Source organism: Pelophylax lessonae, assembly GCF_965119305.1.
Source record: "Pelophylax lessonae genome assembly, chromosome: 5".
Classification (NCBI taxonomy): Eukaryota; Metazoa; Chordata; class Amphibia; order Anura; family Ranidae; genus Pelophylax; species Pelophylax lessonae.
The window spans coordinates 425,284,144-425,305,471 of record NC_138772.1 but is presented as its reverse complement, the minus strand read 5'-3'; the positions used below and the strand labels follow the sequence as shown (position 1 = coordinate 425,305,471).

At 41.5% G+C, this 21,328-nt stretch overlaps 1 protein-coding gene across 1 annotated transcript in view; it reads right to left on the bottom strand.

Annotated features, from left to right (window-relative positions):
- Window positions 1–710: 710 nt before the first annotated feature.
- Window positions 711–21,328, bottom strand: part of RGS20 (regulator of G protein signaling 20) — a 121,785-nt gene continuing 101,167 nt past the window's right edge. Inside the window, exons 3-5 of the mRNA XM_082259666.1 lie at window positions 19,474–19,560; window positions 10,653–10,887; window positions 711–1,698 (exon numbers count right to left, since the gene is read on the bottom strand). Coding sequence (XP_082115792.1) covers window positions 1,510–1,698; window positions 10,653–10,887; window positions 19,474–19,560 — 511 coding nt within the window. The 3' untranslated portion in view covers window positions 711–1,509. The remainder of the gene's footprint in view (window positions 1,699–10,652; window positions 10,888–19,473; window positions 19,561–21,328) is intronic.

The following is a 21,328-nucleotide window of genomic DNA, read 5'->3' as shown; positions in this document are numbered from 1 at the left end:
TTTGCCCGGATTCCCTCCAATAGCCTGGTGTTCATCCTGGCCAGCTTCCCTCCTAGAGTCTGACGTCATATTGGGCTCTCGTCCTGGTGCGAATCCATTGCGGAGCTGAGGACCAGTCATGGAAACACCACCACTACATCATATTCTTCCCTGCCCGCTCTTCATGGGAACCTTGTGACCTGGGACTCCATCTCTGGGCTCCTTCCCCTGGACACCTTTCCCTCTCCACGGCCATGACCATAGTGAGGCCACCTATACCGCTGCACTGATCTGGTTGCTGACATGCTCCCCCCAGCGAGCCAACTGTGAGTTAATTCCACTCCTTAAAGTTCCACACTGCAGTCTGGAGATTTTTGTTTTTAAGCTTGTTGTTTATATACTGTCCATTGCTAACCTTTTTAAATAAATGATTTCCACACAATATCAGAGGGTGTTGCACCAACTTTGCTTTGTGCGCTGTTTATCAACGCCAACCCTTTTGGGTTCATCTAGTGCTACTATGGGATTATTTTGGGTTATTTTATATATTTTAGCATCCATCCTGGTGCTTCTATTTCATAGAGCTGCTTCTTGATTCCCACATGTCATCTGTTTTTTAGTACCGAAGGGGTGCAGGTCTTGTGATTTTTGAGCGCCGGACTATTTTTCTGTGCTTTGAGTATGTTGTTTTACATGTAGGGCCCAGATCATTTAAAAAAACACCACTAGTCCAGTAAAACTATTGTGCTTTATTACAGTTCAGACATTGGTCTTCTTTTCTCTAAAGGATGTAAATGTCCATGTTCATGGTTTCTTCCATTGCACAAGAGAAGCAGTAAGTCATTATTCAAAACCAGCCTTTAAAATTTGCACAAGTTACATTTTGATATCGGAATCCCAGGCCTTCAACAAAAAGCCAGGGTTCTTCCATGCCGGTGGATCTCATGAATTCAAGACTGTCCTCTGCTTGTGTCACTTATATGTGCATATATACAGTATAAATATCTATATATTCACATACTCACAAGCATATATTGTATATCCCCGAAGACAGTGGAAGTACCCTCCCTAGTAAACAAATCTTGTTCTGGACATCGGAATCTTTGTCTTAGATCCAATCTAGTCCTAGGAAATAGACATAAACACAGCAAGGCACTTCCACCTGTGTAAATGCTTGTCTTTGAATATATACTAATTACTGTTGTAAAAATACAACTACTATATTTATTATATAATTTAAAAACATTTCCAACTCTTTTTTTCTTACTTGGAAAATATCACTAAAATTGCTAACTAGCTGCAACAGGCATTGGCAACGAGGAGCCCTCAGCCGCAGATAATATTACAGAAGTCCTTATTAAAATATGCCTGAGTTAAAATTTCAGGGAAATATCATAACAGTGCTAAACTCCCTGCCAAGTGTAGTACCCATTTTTTTTCATTGGTTTTAAATAAATAAAAACAACAATAAAAATAATAATAAAAAAACACAAAACAGAAAAAAAAACAAAAAACAAAAAACAAAAAAAACTAAGATTCGGCAGTGTCCTCCGATAAGGTTTGAAGAAGGTTCTTGTATATTACAGAGTTCATAAAACGTGGGTAGGAGTCTCTGTGCATTAAGGTATAGATTTGGAGCTGGGCATCATCAAAAGTGCGTTGTGTGGGTTCCAACATGTTTCGGTTGATGACTTCCCGCACTCGGGAATCCAAGCTCACCTGAAAAGAAAGACCTGACATTTATTATTCTGTCGCAGATTTTAGTGAAGTGATTTATGAAATACTGGCTGGTTCTAAATGAAAAAATATCTATATGACATTACCACAAAAAAAGTTCAGTGCTTACAGTAATTGTGCAAAAAGGTAAATCAGCGCAATTAAATATAAAGTGGTATAGTGTTAAGACCCAATGATTTGGGACACATAAAGAAAATACAGCAGCTATATAGAACCTCCTTCACTAACGGGAGAAATGAACTATAGACAAATATTTATACAGCGCTATATAAAATCAAATAAAGTGACAATGTGCATCATATAAATCAATAAACTCGCTTACAGTGCAATATATATTCCTCTTAGGTGCAATATATAATGTCAGTAAAATGCATAAAAGTCCACTAAAATATAAATATAACCGTGGTTTAAAATTCAATAAAGTGCTTGATAGATGTTTCCATATGAAAGTGCAAGTGACACCACCACCGTTTAGCCACCAGATGGCCTCTCACCTCACTGAAGCATTAAACCAGCATTGAATCCTCCAAAAATGCCACTTCCTGGATCAATCTCTCACCATCCCATGGACATGATATGTGAATAAAGATAATGAGGCATCTAAGTGTACACTGCTATTATCCTTTAATTGATTCACATTCAAAGTAGAATTGCACTCACATGAATCAGCACAATGGGCTTGTGCGGACCGTACACACCAAAAACAGTAGCTGTCGGGAGCCGTGCTGGTGGGTCGCCGCTCGTCCGTCCAGGTCTCCGTCCCCTATACGCGTGGCGTCTTATGCTTTCGCATCACAACTTCCTCAGTAGGGGAGGAAGTCGTGATGCAAAAGCATAAGACGCCACGCGTATAGGGGATGGACGAGCGGCGACCCACCAGCACGGCTCCCGACAGCTACTGTTTTTGGCATGTACGGTCCGCACAAGCCCATTGTGCTGATTCATGTGAGTGCAATTCTACTTTGAATGTGAATCAATTAAAGGATAATAGCAGTGTACACTTAGATGCCTCATTATCTTTATTCACATATCATGTCCATGGGATGGTGAGAGATTGATCCAGGAAGTGGCATTTTTGGAGGATTCAATGCTGGTTTAATGCTTCAGTGAGGTGAGAGGCCATCTGGTGGCTAAACGGTGGTGGTGTCACTTGCACTTTTATATGGAAACATCTATCAAGCACTTTATTGAATTTTAAACCACGCTTATATTTATATTTTAGTGGACTTTTATGCACTTTACTGACATTATATATTGCACCTAAGAGGAATATATATTGCACTGTAAGCGAGTTTATTGATTTATATGATGCACATTGTCACTTTATTTGATTTTATATAGCGCTGTATAAATATTTGTCTACAGTGCTTACAGTAGACCTTTTAGTAGCTTTACAAGCCTGCAGGAATAAACTCCCAACGTGTCACATATGGTGAAAATGTTATCGGTATAACTATAAAAGTAGTCCTTGTGTTCCAGATAAGGGACTTTGCCTTGGCTGAGATGACTTCACCAGTTTACCGCACACAGGAAAGTGCATTTCTTTAGTCACCTCACCACTAGTGATCACACTACAGCACTGTAGTATTGTAGCATATCACAAGGTCAGGGCCTCTCACTAAGTTGTGCTTAGTCCTGAGCGGCCAGTAGCCAGGTGTACACAATAGGTAACAACAGACGTCTTCCAAGACACCCAACACACTACAGAACAACTCTCAGGGGCTAGAATTGAGTCAGTTCCAGGAGCAAACTGCCAGGAGCTGAACTGGACTTCAGATGATCAAAATCCTAGCTTTAAAGCGGAGTTCCGGGCACAAAAAAGATTTTTTTTTTTTTTTTGCCCCTCCGCTAGGTATGCCTCACCTGAAAAGGAATTGGATAGTTATTTTTTTTTTTGTTTACTCACCTTTTTATTGAAGATCGTAAATACTCACCTATGACAGCTTCCTCCTCCAGCGCCGAGGCTCACCCCGTCACTTCCTGCCTCGCGATGATTCCTGGGAGCTAAACGTCATAGCTCCCAGGAATCAATGCGCCGCACCGGCCCCGCTTGTCATTTCCGGGCGACGCCGCATTCCCCTGCTAAACAGCTTCTGGGCATGCCCAGAAGCTGTTTAGGAATGCAGCGCCGCACCGGAAGTGACGAGAGGGGCCGGTGCAGTGCATTCTGGGATACGAAGACGCGGAAGAAGACAGAGAAGAGGACCGCGCCGGCTTCAGCTGCCCACAACCGAGATGGAAACGCTGTGGAAGAAAATTTCTAAGTAAGTATTTCTTCTTACAGGTAAGTGCGAACCGGGACAGATCAGAGGCTAGCCATTGTGGAATGTGCTAGCCCTGACTGTCCCGGGGGTATGTTCAGAAAAAAATTGTTTCTCTGCCCGGAACTCCGCTTTAAAGTTCCTATCTAACTTAAAGCTGAACAGATATGAAGGACACACATACCGATCAGCCAAAACATTATGACCACCCACCGAATATTGAATTTGGTCCCTTTTTGCTAAAACAGCCCTGACCCATTGAGGCATGGACACCAAAGTAACATCCACATGAATGACAGGACCCAAGGTTTCCTTACAATGCCTCTGCCGACTTGCCTTCTTATACCGCATCCTGGTGCCATCTCTTCCCCAGGTTAGTGACGCACACGCACCCAGCCATCCACATGATGTAAAAGAAACCATGATTCATCAGACTAGGCCACCTTCTTCCATTGGCTTGTAGTCCAGTTCTGATGTTCATGTGACCATTGTAGAAGCTTTTGGCTGTGGACATGGGTCACCATGGACTTCACAGCCCGATACACAACAAACTGCGATGCCCATTTTTTCTGCTTTCACTACATCAACTTCATGGACAACACGTTCACTTGCTGCCTAATATATCCCACCAATTTTCAGATGCCATTGTAACGAGATATTCCCTTTACCTTTCAGTGGTTATAATGTTATGGCTGATTGGTGTATAGCGCCATCAAGTTACGCAACACTGTACACACACACACACACACATATATATATATATATACTGTATATATATATATATATATATTCATTAATTAAACCCGCGCTAGGTGTGCTTAAATAATTTATGTTTTTTAGCACTGTGCACTTCACATGGTTGTTTTTTAATTTTTTGTTTTTTGAGTATATGAATTTTTGTATGAATTATTTTTGCAAGCGCTGTCCTTTCTTGACTACACAATATATATATATATATATATATATATATATATATATATATATACCTCACAAAAGTGAGTACACCCCTCACATTTTTGTAAATATTTTATTGTATCTTTTCATGGGACAACACTGAAGAAATGACACTTTGCTACAATGTAAAGTAGTGAGTGTACAGCTTCTATAACAGTGTAAATTTGCTGTCCCCTCAAAATAACTCACACAGCCAATAATGTCTAAACCGCTGACAACAAAAGTGAGTACACCCCTAAGTGAAAATGGGCAAATTAGGCCCAAAATGTCAATATTTTGTGTGGCCATCATTATTTTCCAGCACTGCCTTAGCCCTCTTGGACATGGAGTTCACCAGAGCTTCACAGGTTGCCACTGGAGTCCTCTTCCACTCCTCCATGACGACATCCGAAGCTGGTGGATGTTAGAGACCTTGCGCTCCTCCACCTTCCATTTGAGGATGCCCCACAGATGCTCAATAGGGTTTAGGTCTGGAGACATGCTTGGCCAGTCCATCACCTTTACCCTCAGCTTCTTAAGCAAGGCAGTGGTTGTCTTGGAGGTGTGTTTGGGGTCGTTATCATGTTGGAATACTGCCCTGCGGCCCAGTCTCCGAAGCGCGTGTGGCTGCAACCAGGTGAGGAGTACAAAGACAAGTGTGTCTTGCCTACAGTCAAGCATGGTGGTGGGAGTGTCATGGTCTGAGGCTGCATGAGTGCTGCCGGCACTGGGGAACTACAGTTCATTGAGGGAACCATGAATGCCAACATTTACTGTGACATACTGAAGCAGAGCATGATCCCCCTCCCTTCGGAGACTGGGCTGCAGGGCAGTATTCCAACATGATAACGACCCCAAACACACCTCCAAGAGGACCATTGCCTTGCTAACGAAGCAGAGGGTAAAGGTGATGGACTGGCCAAACATGTCTCCAGACCTAAACCCTGAGCATCTGTGGGGCATCCTCAACTGGAAGGAAGGAGGAGGAGCGCAAGGTCTCTAAAATCCACCAGCTCCGTGATGTCGTCATGGAGGAGTGGAAGAGGACTCCAGTGGCAGCCTGTGAAGCTCTGATGAACTCCATGCCCAAGAGGGTTAAGGCAGTGCTGGAAAATAATGGTGGCCACACAAAATATTGACACTTTGGGCCCAATTTGGACATTTTCACTTAGGGGTTTACTCACTTTTGTTGCCAGCAGTTTAGATATTAATGGCTGCGTGAGTTATTTTGGGGGGACAGCAAATTTACACTGCTATACAAGCTGTACACTCACTACTTTACATTGTATAAACGTGTCATTTCTTCAGTGTTGTCACATGAAAAGATATAATAAAATATGTACAAAAATGTGAGGGATGTACTCAGTTTTGTGAGATACTTTATATATATATATATATATATATATATATTGTTAGTATATTTCGTTTTTTGCCTGGAGTTCATTTTCATTTTTTTGATGGCAGTTCACATTAAGTTTATTTTTAAGTGCTCTGTGCACTGGATAGGAGCAATGCTAAAATCAGCCTGGGTTTGTGAAGATGGCTCCCAAAGTACAAGGAAAGAAAAGACAGAATTAAGGACTCATATTCTTGAAGTTGCATGGTGCCCATTAATACATTACAATAGCTAATGTATTTTTAAAGTACCACTATCCTTTAAGTTTTAATAAAAGCTTAAATTGTATATTTTGTTGCCTCAACCTTTCAACTTTAACTGAAATCCAGGAACAAATGCCCCATGCTGTGAACACACTGTGAGCAGTCCATACCTGCTGTGCCAAAATATGCCTCAATCTCCTTACACCAAATATGATTTACAGTAAGCAGCTCTCCTGATTGACATGTCTGTTTTCTTATTTTAAATGGCATTAATGATTCTCGGCTGTATTGTCTGGGAATATAATACCAGAAAGGTCAAACTGTTTTAAGAATAATTATTCTCTTTTACTTCAAGCCCCAAGAATGCCTCCTCAGGGGATCTCACTTGGTGATCATCTTAAATGTCTTTCCATTGTTTATACACACTGAAGAGTCTCGGTACAGCACAGACCTTGTCAGTTTAATAAAGTGAAAATGTGTTTTGTTTCATTGCTGTCAGTAAACTAATAAGAAAGCAGACAAAGCGTTTCTCCTGCTCCCCAAAGTATTGGTCCAGCCAGTTCCACCAATGATAATATCTATTTCTTGAGTGATGCAATCACACTTTTGGTTGTGGTTTGTCTTGTGGTTTGGCCTCCTCAGTGTAGAAGATACATCTGTTAGCATCAGCAGAGACTAAGCACACTATTTCCGAAAAGTAAACAATATTCCCCACAGCGGTTGGGCTGCAGTTTTCTGGCCACTGGTGTAAAAATTTTCAGTCGCCGTTATGATATCACACATAACAGAACAGGTAAGGATCTTATTAGCTATACTGTATAATTAGTAGACAGAATACATTAAACATTTTGTTCACTTTGGAATTGTTCCCCCTATGGTATACATTGCCTTGAAAAAGTATTCAAACCCCTTGAAATTTTCCACGTTTTGTCATTTTACCACCAAAAACGTATTTTATTGGGATTTTATGTGATAGACCAGCACAAGGTGGCACATAAATTATGAAGTGGAAGGAAAAGGATAAATGGTTTTCAAATTTCTTAAAAATAAATATCTGAAAAGTGTGGTGTACATTTGTATTCAGCCCCCTTTAGGGCTCTTTCACACGGCCGCTCCGCTTGTCTGCAAATCATCCTATTTTTTTGCGGATGATTTGCGGACATAATGTAAGTCAATGGCATTGCGGATGTCAGCGGAATACCATCCGCTGACATCCGACTTTCTTCCTTTCAGTTCTGTTCCGTTTTTTGGAACGGAACAGAACCCTATTTTTTCCTCCGTTCAAAAAACGGAAAGGAAGGAAAATCGGATGTCAGCAGGTGTCATCCGCAATGCCATAGACTAACATTATGTCCGCATATCATCCGCAAATGGATGGGATGATATGCGGGCATACGGAGCGGATGACACAAATGTCATCCGCTCCGTGAAAAAAAAAAAAAAAAAAGTCCCGCAGTGGACAAAAGCAGCGGAGCGGCCGTCTGAAAGAGCCCATACTCTGATACCCCATAACTAAAATCTAGTGGAACCAATCGCCTTCAGAAGTCACCTACTTAGTAAATAGAGTCCACCTGTGTGTAATTTAATCTCAGTATAAATACAGCTGTTCTGTAAAGCCCTCAGAGGTTTGTTAAAGAACCTTAGTGAACAAACAGTATCGTAAAGGCCAGGGAACACACCTGACAGGTCAGGGATAAAGTTGTGGAGAAGTGTAAAGCAGGGTTAGGTTATAAAAAATATCCCAAGCTTTGAACATCTCATGGAGCACTGTTCAATCCATCATCCAAAAATGGAAAAAGTATGGCACAACTGCAAACCTACCAAGAAATGACTGTCCACCTAAACTGACAGGCCGGGCAAGGGGAGCATTCATCAGAGAAGCAGCCAAGAGGCCCATGGTAACTCAGGAGTGTGGGTATTTACTGTTGTAGAATACATGGGCCAAAAGACAAAGGTCTGATGGGTGCATTGCACCACCATGGTGAAATTGGATGGTCCAAGTTTTGCAGGTATCAAACAATTATGTGCTGCCTATTCATTATGACATCAAAGGATGTGGGAGAGAACCCTTTAGCAGGGAGTTACTACACTTTTTTTTTTTTTTTTTATTTAAAAGTCTTTTAAAGAGGAGGTTCTCTCTTAAAAAAAAAAAAACAAAAAACAAAAACAAATGATGTAGCTGCTAACTTTTAATAAAAGGACACTTACCTGTCCAGGGATCCAGTGCCATCCTCGCCTGGGCTGGTTCTTCACTAGCTTATGGGTTACTAGCGCCAGCATCCTAACTGTGGGCAGCCAGCTATGCTGTTTTTGGCTTCACAGCTTGCTGCCCAATCCGCATGTGTAAGCCACACTGTGCTTTGTGAATGGTCCCACAGTATTCTGGGACCTGTGATGTGTCCCAGGAGCCTGCGGGGAGGGAAGGGGAAAGGAGAACTTCTGCTTGGATCGCCTAGGAGATCTGAGCGGAAGTGGGAGTGTGTACCTGTCAAAACCAGGTACCCCCTTCCTCCCCCCCCCCCAAAAAAATGACCTGCCAATTGTCGGGGAGGAGGACTTAATCGAAATTTCCCCTTTTGGTTAGGGTTCTGCTTTAAAATAATTTTTTATTTAAATAAACATTTATCTGAAAGTCTAATTTCACATATGAAGTGATTTTTACAAATACAAATGTACAGCTAAAGCTGTTGGAGGATGCATCAACTATATACACTGCCTGGCTAAAAAAAAAAGTCGCCACCTGGAATTAACTAAGCAACTACCGTATATACTCGAGTATAAGCCGAGTTTTTCAGCACATTTTTTTGTGCTGAAAACGTCCCCCTCGGCTTATACTCGAGTCAACAAAAAAAAAAAAAGTTCCCGCCGCTCCGACGTGTTTAAGATTTAAAAATGTCGCCGCCCGGCGTATACATGTCACCGCGCATGCGCCGCCACCGCTCGGCACAGGCCGGAAATAGCCGAAAGTATACCAGCTTTCCCGAGCGGTGGCGGCGCGTGTGCAATGACGTTTCGGCGATGGGCGGCGCCATTTTTAAAATGAAGGCACCTCTGGAACAGGTAAGTGAAACACAGCTGCACTAGTATGCCCGCAACCCCGCATCCTCTTGTACCATGCTTGCCACCCTGAATTCTCCTGTACATGCCAGCCACACTGCATTCTCCTGTACCATGCCTGCCAACCTGCATTCTCCTGTACCATGCCTGCCACCCTGCATTCTCCTGTACCATGCCAGCCACCCTGCATTCTCCTGTACCATGCCTGCCACCCTGCATTCTCCTGTACCATGCCTGCCACCCTGCATTCTCCTGTACCATGCCCGCCACCCTGCATTCTCCTGTACCATGCCTGCCACCCTGCATTCTCCTGTACCATGCCTGCCACCCTGCATTCTCCTGTACCATGCCAGCCACCCTGCATTCTCCTGTACCATGCCAGCCACCCTGCATTCTCCTGTACCATGCCAGCTACCATGCATTCTCCTGTACCATGCCAGCCACCCTGCATTCTCCTGTACCATGCCCGCCACCCTGCATTCTCACCCTAGGCTTATACTCGAGTCAATCATTTTTCCCATCTTTTTGTGGTAAAAGTAGGGGCCTCGGCTTATACTCGGGTCGGCTTATACTCGAGTATATGCGGTAACTAAACTGAGCAGCAGTAACTATCCTATTGGATAGTTACTGCATGTGCCCAAAGAATGAGGTCAGCTGTCTGCCTAAATATACTGAATGACCAGGTTATTCCATCAATGGATTTTTTTCTTCCCTGATGGTACGGGCATATTCCAAGATGACAATGCCGGGATTCATCTGGCTCAAATAGTGAAAGAGTGGTTCAGGGAGCATGAGACATCATTTTCACACATGGATTGGCCACCACAGAGTCAGGAACTTAACCCCATTGAGAATCTTTGGGGTTAAGTTAGCTGATCGAAACAATACCACAGTGAATGCCTGCCGTAATCAAAACCAACAAATTATTAGAGTGTGTGACCTTCTTTTTTGGTGTCGACTTTTTTTTTGGCCAAGCAGTGTATATATATATATATATATATATAGAGAGAGAGAGAGAGAGAGAGAGAGAGAGAGAGAAGGAGAGGGAGAGGGAGAGAGAGAGAGATAATAGTTGGATAGTGATACCTCTTTTGGAGACAGAATGGATATGTAGTCCTCGTATATTAATCTAGCTTTCTCTTCTATGACATTTTTGTTAGATTCCTTCTTGAGGTCTTCACAGGCCATCCAGAAGAGCATGTTCTCCTCACTGAATTCTGTCCTGAGGAATTCCCGGAAAGCATTTCTTCCTCCCGGAGTGTTCATGAGCTTGTCAAATGACTGGCCCCAGGAGTAAACGTCTTCAAGGGTAGGACTTGGACTAAAAGAGAAACATAAGAAACATCAGATTTACTGCTCTACTATGAAAAAAACACAACCTCCAATCAAACTGAAAAGTCTGTAGTAAATTAAAGGAGACTTTTAAAGGTCTCCCTTGCCTATGTCTTCAAGCAGATTTATCTGTACTGTGTACAGAGCACAGTAATGTATTATAAACAGTTCACATTAATGGAATAGATAGATAAAATAAGAACCCCCAGCAAAACATACCAATCTGACATAAACATGCAATACATGAGCCTAGATGGTCATTCAGTTCTAGTGATGAGCCGAACACCCCCCTCTTCGGTTCGCACCAGAACATTTCGAACAGGGGAAATGTTCTAGTGAACATGTGAACTCCATTAAAGTCTATTGGACGCGAACATGAAAAATCAAAAGTCCTAATTTTAAAGGCTTAAATTCATGTTATTGTCCCAAAAAAAGTGTATGGGGACCTGGGTACTGCCCTGGGGGACATGAATTAATGCAAAACATTTTTTAAAACGATCCTTTTTACAGGAGCAATGATTTTAATAATGCTTAAAGTGAAATAATAAAAATTAAAAATTCCTTTAAATATCGTGCCTGGAGGGCCCCCTTAATGTGCCTGTAAAGTAGCGCATTTGTGCAATGTTTGTAGCCTGCTGCAGCAATACTGACATATCTAAAGGGAAAAAATGTAATTTAAACTTGCTCGCAGCTGTAATGTATTGTTGGCTCCCGGCAATACAGATACAATTTAAAAAAAAAAACGGTGTGGGGTCCCCCCCAAAAATCCATACCAGGCTCTTCAGGTCTGGTATGGATTTTAAGGGGAACCCCACGCCAAAATAAAAAAAAATGGCGTGGGATTTCCCCCTAGAATCCATACCAGACCCTTATCCGAGCACACAGCCTGGTTGGCCAGGATGGGGTTTGGGGCAAGAAAGCGTCCCCCCTCCTGAACCATACCAGGCCACATGCCCACAACATGGGGGGGGTGGGTGCTTTGGGGGCATGGAGGGCTCGGGGTCTCTTCCCGACAACCGTGGGCTGTGGTTGTGGAGGTCTGTGGGGGGAGGCTTATCAGAATCTGGAAGGCCCCTTTAACAAGGGGCCCCAGATCCCAGCCCCCCGTGTGAATGGATATCGGGTACATTGTACCCCTACCCATTCAATAAAAAAGTGTACAAAAAAATAAAGACAAAAGCCAGTTTTGGAAAAGTCCTTTATTAAAAAATAAAAATAGTGTCCCCCCCAATGATCAGTCGCCTGCCCGCCTGAAAAATAGAAAAAAACAAAAAGAAGCTCCTACTACTTTGGACGCTTCCTGAGCTATGAGCTGTTTTGAGTTTGACAGCTCTTTTTATAGGGATCTGACATCACGAGCCATCCCACAATGCACTGCTCAGGTGCAGTGAATAATTGACATGATGTCAGTAATTTATTCATTGCACCTGAACAGTGCATTGTGGGGTGGCTTTTGACGTCAGATCCCTATAAAAGAGCTGTCAAACTCAAAACAGCTCATAGCGCAGGAAGTGTCCGTAAAAGCAGGAGCTTCTTTTTTTTCTATTTTTCGGGCGGGCGACTGATCATCGGGGGACACTATTTTTTTATTTTTTAATAAAGGACTTTTCCAAAATTGGCTTTTGTCTTGTCTTTATTTTTTTTGTACACTTTTTTGGTGAATGGGTAGGGGTACAATGTACAAAATATAAATTCACATAGGATGGTGGGCCGGGATCTGGGGGCTTCCAGATTCTGATAAGCCTCTCCCCCGCAGACCCCCACAACCACAGCCCATGGTTGTAGGGAAGAGACCCCTGTCGCCATCAACATGGGGGCAAGGTGCTTTGGGGTGGGGGGAGAGAGCTTCCTCTGCCCCAAAGCACCCCCCTGTGTTGAGGGCATGTGGCCTGGTATGGTTCAGGAGGGTGGGGCACTCACTCACCAGGCTGGCTGTGTGCTCGGATAAAGGTCTGGTTTGGATTTTAGAGGGAACCCCATGTCGTTTTTTTTTAAATTTTGGTGTCTGATATGAACTGGGGGGGGGGGGCACATGCCATTTTTTTCAGCACTATTGACATAAACTGATATAAACAGAAGTGCCTATATATATATATATATATATATATATATATATGTAACTTTGTGGTATACACTACACCAGTGGTCCTCAACTCTGGTCCTCAGGGCCCACTAACAGGCCAGGTTTTAAGTATTACCTTGGGGAGATGCAGACTAGAGTACTGCAATCACTGAGCAGCAAATGATATCACCTGTGATGTATTTCAGTTATCTTGCAAACCTGGCCTGTTAGTGGGCCTTGAGGACCAGGGTTGAGGACCACTGCACTACACTATCTGATAACAAACTGTAAAAAGCAAAAATCTCTCTCCCTGCCAGCAATGTATTATTAACTATAGAATTTCACTTATAAATCACCTGCTGGCCAAGGGAATCTAACCCCCAACCTCGAAATTGCAAGCCTGGTATTCTACCAACTACACCACCGTCAAGCACGCTTAGGCTGAACACATTCTCCCTGCCTAACTAACTCCTAACTCACCCTACACACAGTGGATGAAATAAAAGTTAGGGAGAGTGTGTTCAGCTTAACCTCCCTGGTGGTATGATTATGTCAGGAATTACATACCAAAAGCGGTACAATTGTTTTCATGGAAATTTGGCGTTATGTATTATAGGCCTACAATTCTTAGTAATTACTGACTTAAACCTTACCAAAACAAGAGTCTAGTAGACATCCCAGATGTGATAAATTTGAAACACAAACACGTGAATTATAATCGAATCAATAATATTATTTTATTATTTAATAGATAAATAAATTGATTAGATTATAATTCATGCATTATATATTATATATAGATATATGTGTGTGTATATATATATATATATATATATATATATATACACACATATATATATATAATATAACGCATGAATTATAATTGAATCAATAATATAATTTTATATATATATATATGTGTGTGTGTGCATATATATATATATATATATACACATATATATATATATATATATATATATATAGATAATATAAAATGTGTTTTGTGCAACGTTTTTTTTTTTTTTTTTTTTTTAATTTCCCTCCCTAGTTCCGCTCTCATGCAGCATTGCTGCTGCAGGGAACGGAACTAGGAAGTGATCACACCGACGGAGGGACAGAGGAGCGGCGGGACTCTCGGCTGGCGATCTCAGCAATGAGAGATCATCGCTGGATCGCCAGGAGAAGGTAAGAGAACACTGCTGCGCTCTCTGCAATCCACCCCGAGCGTGACTCGGGGTTACCGCTCCTGATATGAAAAATCAACCCCGAGTCACGCTCGGGATTACCGCTAAGGTGGTTAAGCTGGCTTAATGGTGGCGTAGGTTGTAGAATACCAGGCTTGCAATTGAGATGGCTGTGGGTTAGATTCCCCTGGCCAGCAGGTGATTTATTGGAATCAGAGGTCAGAGTCCATGATAATGCGGGAACTCGAAGTTCCCGCGAAGAAGCCCATTTGTTCGTCATTCGACAAACGAGCGAACAGCCAATGTTCGAGTCAAACTTACATTTGACTCGAACATTGGCTGTTCGCTCGTTCGTCAAACTCGAAGCTCATCCCTATTCAGTTCTATTACTGCACCAGCCCCATCATGTGGGAGGAAGGGAAGACATATGGCCCCCCATACCTGGAAGCACTGAGTACTATTTGCTTCCTGCAGCTAAATGGAGTAACTGGGAAGTAAAGGAAAGGTTTGGTTTTTTTTAAAACTGTAGAGGGGAAAGTTTCCCAGGATCAGTTTAAGAAAACACCAGATATACATTAAAGCAACCATACTGCGAAAAGCAAAACCCTGTCCCTACAAAGAAGAGATTACATTTTTACCACTGCCATTGCCCGTGCCACTGCTCCATTAAAGAGAAAGCATCTGCTGAAGTCTGCTTAGAAATCAACACTTCCGCTCCCACATTACTCCATCACACAATCGTAACACAGGGGTCAGCAAGAGGAACGATCAGTGCAGCGAGTGACCAGGAGATCAGCACTCCTGTAACTGCTTCCGCTTCTGCAAAGACTTCAAGCACAGAATTGTGTTCAATGGAGATGTATTCTGTGGCACTGGCAGAGTCCAGCATTCACTCTTTTTTCAGAAACACCTTTTTGGGAATATATTTCATGCAACAGGGTTAATTTATTGTTTATCTAAAGACTTTTTTTTGCCAGCTGTGTCGCACATACAAGGTATATAAAAAGGCAGCTATAAAAACACCACCAATTAACACATTTGTGTATACAATAAAAATCAAAAGGTATATTTTTAAATGCAACAAGTTTAAGTGCCTAAATTTGTCTTTTTTTTTTTTTCCATCGTCTTGTAATCCCTGTGCAGCAGCAATTCAGACTAGGAGAGGGATAAAATCCACCTCCACACAAGAGGTAGGTTTTTCTACGCTGAACCCATAATTAATCTATCTCTAGTTTGCAAGATTTTTAAAGTGTATGTCAAACAATTTTTTTTTTTCTAGTATTGGTTACAGTAGGAAAGAGTTAGAGCCCCTGTTGTGTTTTTACTGCTATCCAAACCCAAGAGACAGATTCTACCCTGCTACTTTCTTATTCGATTTTACCTCTGACAACCATTTCACCAAGCAGAAAATGAAGGAAAACCTGCAACAGGGACAGCAATTAAAAGCTGATAGTGATTCTAGCTGTTTCCCTTCCTTTTTAAAAAAAAAAATAAAATAATAAAATACAAAATCATTTTGTCAATGTTGCTGATAGAAGGTTATTCTCATACATCTGTCTGGAAAAATATCCATAGGCCAAGAAGTTGAGAGGAAATCTCCCTAATAAACCCAAAAAAAGAAGTAAAATGAAAACAAAACAAAACAAAAAAAAAAAGTTTTGTCCTGACATACACTTTAAACAGGGTTATTTAGAAAAAGTGAGGGGAAGTGAGGGCAGAAAAAAAGTTTTAAGTCTGCCCCCTTTTTTTTTTTTTAATTTTATTTATTTATTTAGTATTATTTTATTTATTTATTTATTTTTTTACTTTGCCTGAGTATATAATTATGTTTTTCCCATGCATGTTTTGAATCCACTTGCTGTTGACTGCCTCATTACCTCTGCTGGAAGTCTATTCCAATCATCAACTACCCTTTCAGTAAAATAATACTTTCTAAGATTAGTGTTGAACTTTCCTTCTGCTAGGTTGAGGTCATGTCCCTGTGTTCTTGATCTTAGATTTTTATGTACAGTAAATGCATTCCTGGTGGCAGTGGAAAAATCAACATTTTTATCACCATTTATTTAAATGATCAGCTCTATAGCAGAAAATCTAATGGAGTGAGAAACGACCTACCTGGACAGCCCAGATAATTAATGTGCACCCACACTGCTTAATAATGCAATATTACTTATTAAAGCCATATTACCTATCTAATTAGTGACTCATGTCTTTTTAAGGAATGGGCATGATTTATTAAAACTAAGGAGCATAAGTGAAATATTTTTGTTTCCAATAGCAATCAATCAAGTCTTAACTTGCAGTAAGTCTCAATTCACATATATGCGAATTGGATGCCCTTTGAACCGCATCTGATGATTCGTATGACCTGTGAAGCAAACCAGCTTTCTATGAAGCCGGTTTACATTTTTAAAAAGAGTCCTGTATGATTTTCAGCAATTTCAAGTGTCATACACTTTAAAAAATCTCACCTGTATTGTACCTGAACCGGTGAATGAAACCGCACCAGACTCCTTTGAATAATTGCACTGAAACCAGCCCCGCACATACAGAGGGTAAAAGAAGTACTGAACACAATGCCCTTTTTCTAGGTAAATATATTTCTAAAGGTGCCATTGACAAAAAATTTTCACCACGTCGGTAACAAGCCAAAAAAAATAATTTTATAAATTAAGTTATGTGTAATAAAATGGAATGACACAGGGAAAAAGTGATAAACACGCTAACTGAAATGTATTTAATACTTCGTTCAAAATCCTTTGTTGGTAATGACAGCTTCAAGATGCCTTCTTTATGGAGAAACTAGTTGCATGCATTGCTCAGGTGTGATTTTGGTCCATTCTTCCACACAATCTTCAAATCTTGAAAGTTCTGTGGGCCTCTTCTATGAACTCCGATCTTTAGTTCTTTCCATAGATTTTCTATTGGATTTAAGTCAGGTGATTGGCTGGGCCATTCTAGCTGCTTTATTTTCTTTCTTTGAAACCAATTTAGAGTTTCCTTGGCTTTGTGTTTGGGATCATTGTCTTGATGAAATGTCCACCTTCATTTCATCTTCATCATCCTGGTAGATGGCAGCAGATTTTTATCAATAATGTCTTGGTACATTTTTCTATTTATCCTTCCTTCAATGATATGAAGCTTTCCAGTACCGTATGCTGAAAACAGCCCCACACCATGATGTTCCCACCTCCAAACTTCACTGTTGGTATGGGGGTGTTTTTGGGGTGATATGCCATTTGACCTCCAAACATGGTGTGTATTATGGCATCCAAAGAGTTCAATTTTGGTCTAATATGACCAGACTATATTCTCCCAGTATTTCACAGGCTTGTCTAAATGTTGTGCTGCAAACTTTTTTCTTCAGCAATGGAGTCTTGCATAGTGAGCATGCATACAGGCCATGGCGGTTGAGTGCATTACTTATTGTTTTCTTTGAAACAATTGTACCTGCTAATTCCAGGTCTTTCTGAAGCACTACACAAGGGCCCTTGGACAACTCTTCTGATAATTCTTTTCACTCCTCTGTCATAAAGCTGGAGCACCTGGTCCTGGCCGGTTTATGGTGAAATTATGTTCTTTCCACTTTTGGATTATGGCCCCAACAGTGCTAACTGGAACATTCAGAAGTTTAGAAATCCTTCTGTAACCAATGCCATCAAATATGGTTTGCAACAAGGTTGCGAAAATTGTGAGAGAGCTCTTTGCTTTTACCCATCATGAGAGGTTTCTTGTGTGACACTCTGGTTATGAGACATCTTTTTATAGGCCATCAGTTGAGAGTGAACCAGCTGATATTAATTTTCTCTGACAAGGGGCAGGATTGTTTTCTAATCACTGATAGATTTCAGCTGGCGTCTTGGCTTTCCATGCCTTTTTACACATCCCTTTCTTCATGTGTTCAGATCTTTTTCCCTGTGTCATTACATTTTGGTACACATAACTTGATTTCTGAACTTATTTGTTTTGGTTTCTTTGTATGTATTGTAAGGGGTTAGCTCAGTAGCGGGTGTGAGTGGCCCCTTGTGGGGGTTCTTTACACAGAGAGACAGCCGAGGAGTGGTTGAAAACAACGGTCTATGGTTTTTTCTTCCAATTTGCTGGAAACAAGTGCAAGCATCCAAACAGCATAAATCAAACAAACATAAAATAAACCCTGGCCGCTTGGGGCGTCTACCTTCACAACACAGGAACCTACCTATGGTGTCTGTCCCAACCTACTGCTGGGCAGACACTGCTGGTCATACAGCAGAAAACCAATAGTCTATTTGTTTCCTTTTTCACATAGAAAAAGTCAAGACCACCTCACCTTCAGAAGTCTCTCAGCTCACTGCTCTCCTTAACGCACACAGCCTCAGGATGCAGCAATCAGTAGTTATCCTCTGGATAACTTATAGAGGCCTTAATTGCCTCATCCTGAATAGCTGAAGCTTTCCAACGTCCTTAAACCTTTCTGGCTACCTCCGCAGCCGACACCCGATAGTAATTGGTGAATTGTTTAAACAAGGCAGAAATGTATCTCCCGTCTGTGACAACACCCACAGATTTACCTGACTTCCTGTCACAGTATGGATTGCATGGGTTGTTACCGACATGTGGTGAAAGTTTTCTGTCACTAGCACCTTTAGAAATATATTTACTCAGAAAAATGGTGATGTGTTCAATAATTATTTTACCCGCTGTATGTGAATTGGCTCTAATTTGGTGCTCATTTTCCTTGTCTCCTGTTTTATTGAATTAGCCCTGTTGTCGTCTATGGTTTATATATATGGAAAAATTCAAAGACAAATTCTGCTCCTTGAAATCAACTCTGTGCAAACATATAAATTCTAAAGTGCTACACTAAAGGCTGAAAATCATATAATGAAAATAGGTGACTATAAATAAAGTGCTCAGTGAAGATCCCACAAAAAAACCCAAATCTGTGCTAACAAGTGAGTTCACACCACACTTACCAGAGAAATTTGACCCCTTTTTCTCAAAGAAGGTCAGATACACTTAAGGTAAGTGAATCCCCAGATAGGAACTGTATTAAATCCTCCCTCGATATCCTGGAAATTTTAGCGCATCATAGAGGGCATTTCTGTATCTTTAGTAACCTCGCAGGCAAGGCGAGACATGAAGAATCTCCTCGTAGTGTAGTATTTAAAACTTTTTATTCCGGTGGAGTTAAAATTACACTTACATTGAGACAATGAAAACGAGCATCAATGGAAAGACCAGGAACATGGGTTTACGTTCCACCTGTGTTCCAGAAAGTGGAAGTGACGTGTGCCGGAAGATCCTGCCATTTGGTTTATATATGACTCTGCCCATTAGGGTCACTTACCTTTCTTCACAGTTTGGGATGCCATCTCCTCTGATTTCATTAGATGATCTTCTTGCTCTCTCATTTTCCTGATTTCTAACTGTGAGGCTGAAAATATACACAATGAATTTATTGAGGATATACCTCTGCTCAGGGAGATAAAAATGCAAATAATAAAATGAGCTCTGATAAAACTCAGAATGCAACAATTTGTCATATCTGTGGTCATATATATTATTTCCCCATTGCCTCCTATAGTAATGAAAAATCACCTCTGAAGTCACTAAAGGAATAGAGCAACTGATATTTACTTTTCTTTTTTTTTGTTTAAATTGATTGTTTAATTGATAACCCATGAAACCAACTCTATTATTATTCTCTAGTGGGTAAACTGCAAGCTCTAGGGTTAAAGAAAACCGGTTATAAAGAAGAATGGAGGATGCTGTTTGCTGATGCTTGCTGTCAAACTGAAACAATCACTTCAATGTTTTCTAAATCATGGTCATAGATAACGTATACATAAAGCCAGATCTGCCTTTCCCAATCTGCATGCTTGATCCCTGTCAAGGACTCGAAAAGGTTTGAAGAACTGGATCAGGATGACAGCCAGGTAACAAGTATATTCAGAAGTACCGGTTTCCTTGTGTGTTTATAGCGCACAGAGCAATAACGAACCAAAAGAAAGGCTTCATGCACAGGAATGTACAGCTTGCAGAGCGTAATAACGTTTTTGGGACCTGCTGCTGCCGCACACAGCTGCCCATTGAGATGCATTAGAGGAGGCGGCCATAAGAGGTAGCGCACGGGTGTTTGCATAAAGCGCCATGCTCTAAACGCACATTATCTGTGTTTAAATCATAAAATCAGTATGCATGTGAATGCTTTACGCAACCCCTGGCATACTACTGTGTAAAACCGCCTCTTCAAATGCTTCTCAATGGGTGGCAGCAGCTGGTCCCAGGAATGCCATTACACAGGCTCTGCACGTTGTACAACCCCTGTGCCGTTGTGTCCATGAAGCCAAAAAGGATTTTACCAGTAGACGCAGTAGCTTTTATGTAAATACATTCTTACTTGCTGTGTCTGAGCTGCTTATCTTCACATACAAGTCAATGGGATTGCAAAAGCAAACTGAAACTCAAAGCAACTGGAAAGAGCTCAAAGCAGGTCCAAAAATTTAAAAGCAAGTCAGATCACCTCAGAAGCACCTGAGAACTTTCTGCATTTGACTTGCTTCTGAATATGATGCCCATGTAGTTTAGTTGTTCTGGCTAGAGATCGACCGATATCGTTTTTTCATTGCCGATACCGATATTTTGTTTATCGTGTATCGGTATTGGCCGATATTTTTGTACATTTAAAATTTTTTTTATTTTTTTTACTTGACAGGAACTCTTGTGGAGGGATCTGGGGGTCTAAAATACCCCAAACCCCTCCTCTGGACTTAAAAACATTCAAAATGCCAAGTGTGGCTGTTTTGAATGCTGTCATTTTTTTGAATTTGGCGCCAAGTACCCGGAAGTGATGTCATGACATTACTTCCGAGTTTTTGCATGGAGACCCGATCAGAGCCGAATTCGGCTTTGATCGGGTCTTCGGCGGCCGTGCAGGCTGGTTGCACGGGTCTCCCGTTGGAACGGGAGACCCGGGCGAGCCGCGGAAGGCGGCAGGAGGGATGTCCCCTCCCGCTCCTTGTAATGACAGCAGACCGGCTTCTCAGCCGCATTGGTTGTCATTACAAGACAGCCGACTGTCGGCTATGGACGCCGGTACCGGGGTGATGCCTCCACCTGCAGGCATCACTCCAGTACAAGCACTTTCCGAAATATCGGTAATATCGGCCACCTTGGTGGCCGATTCCGATATATTGGGGAAA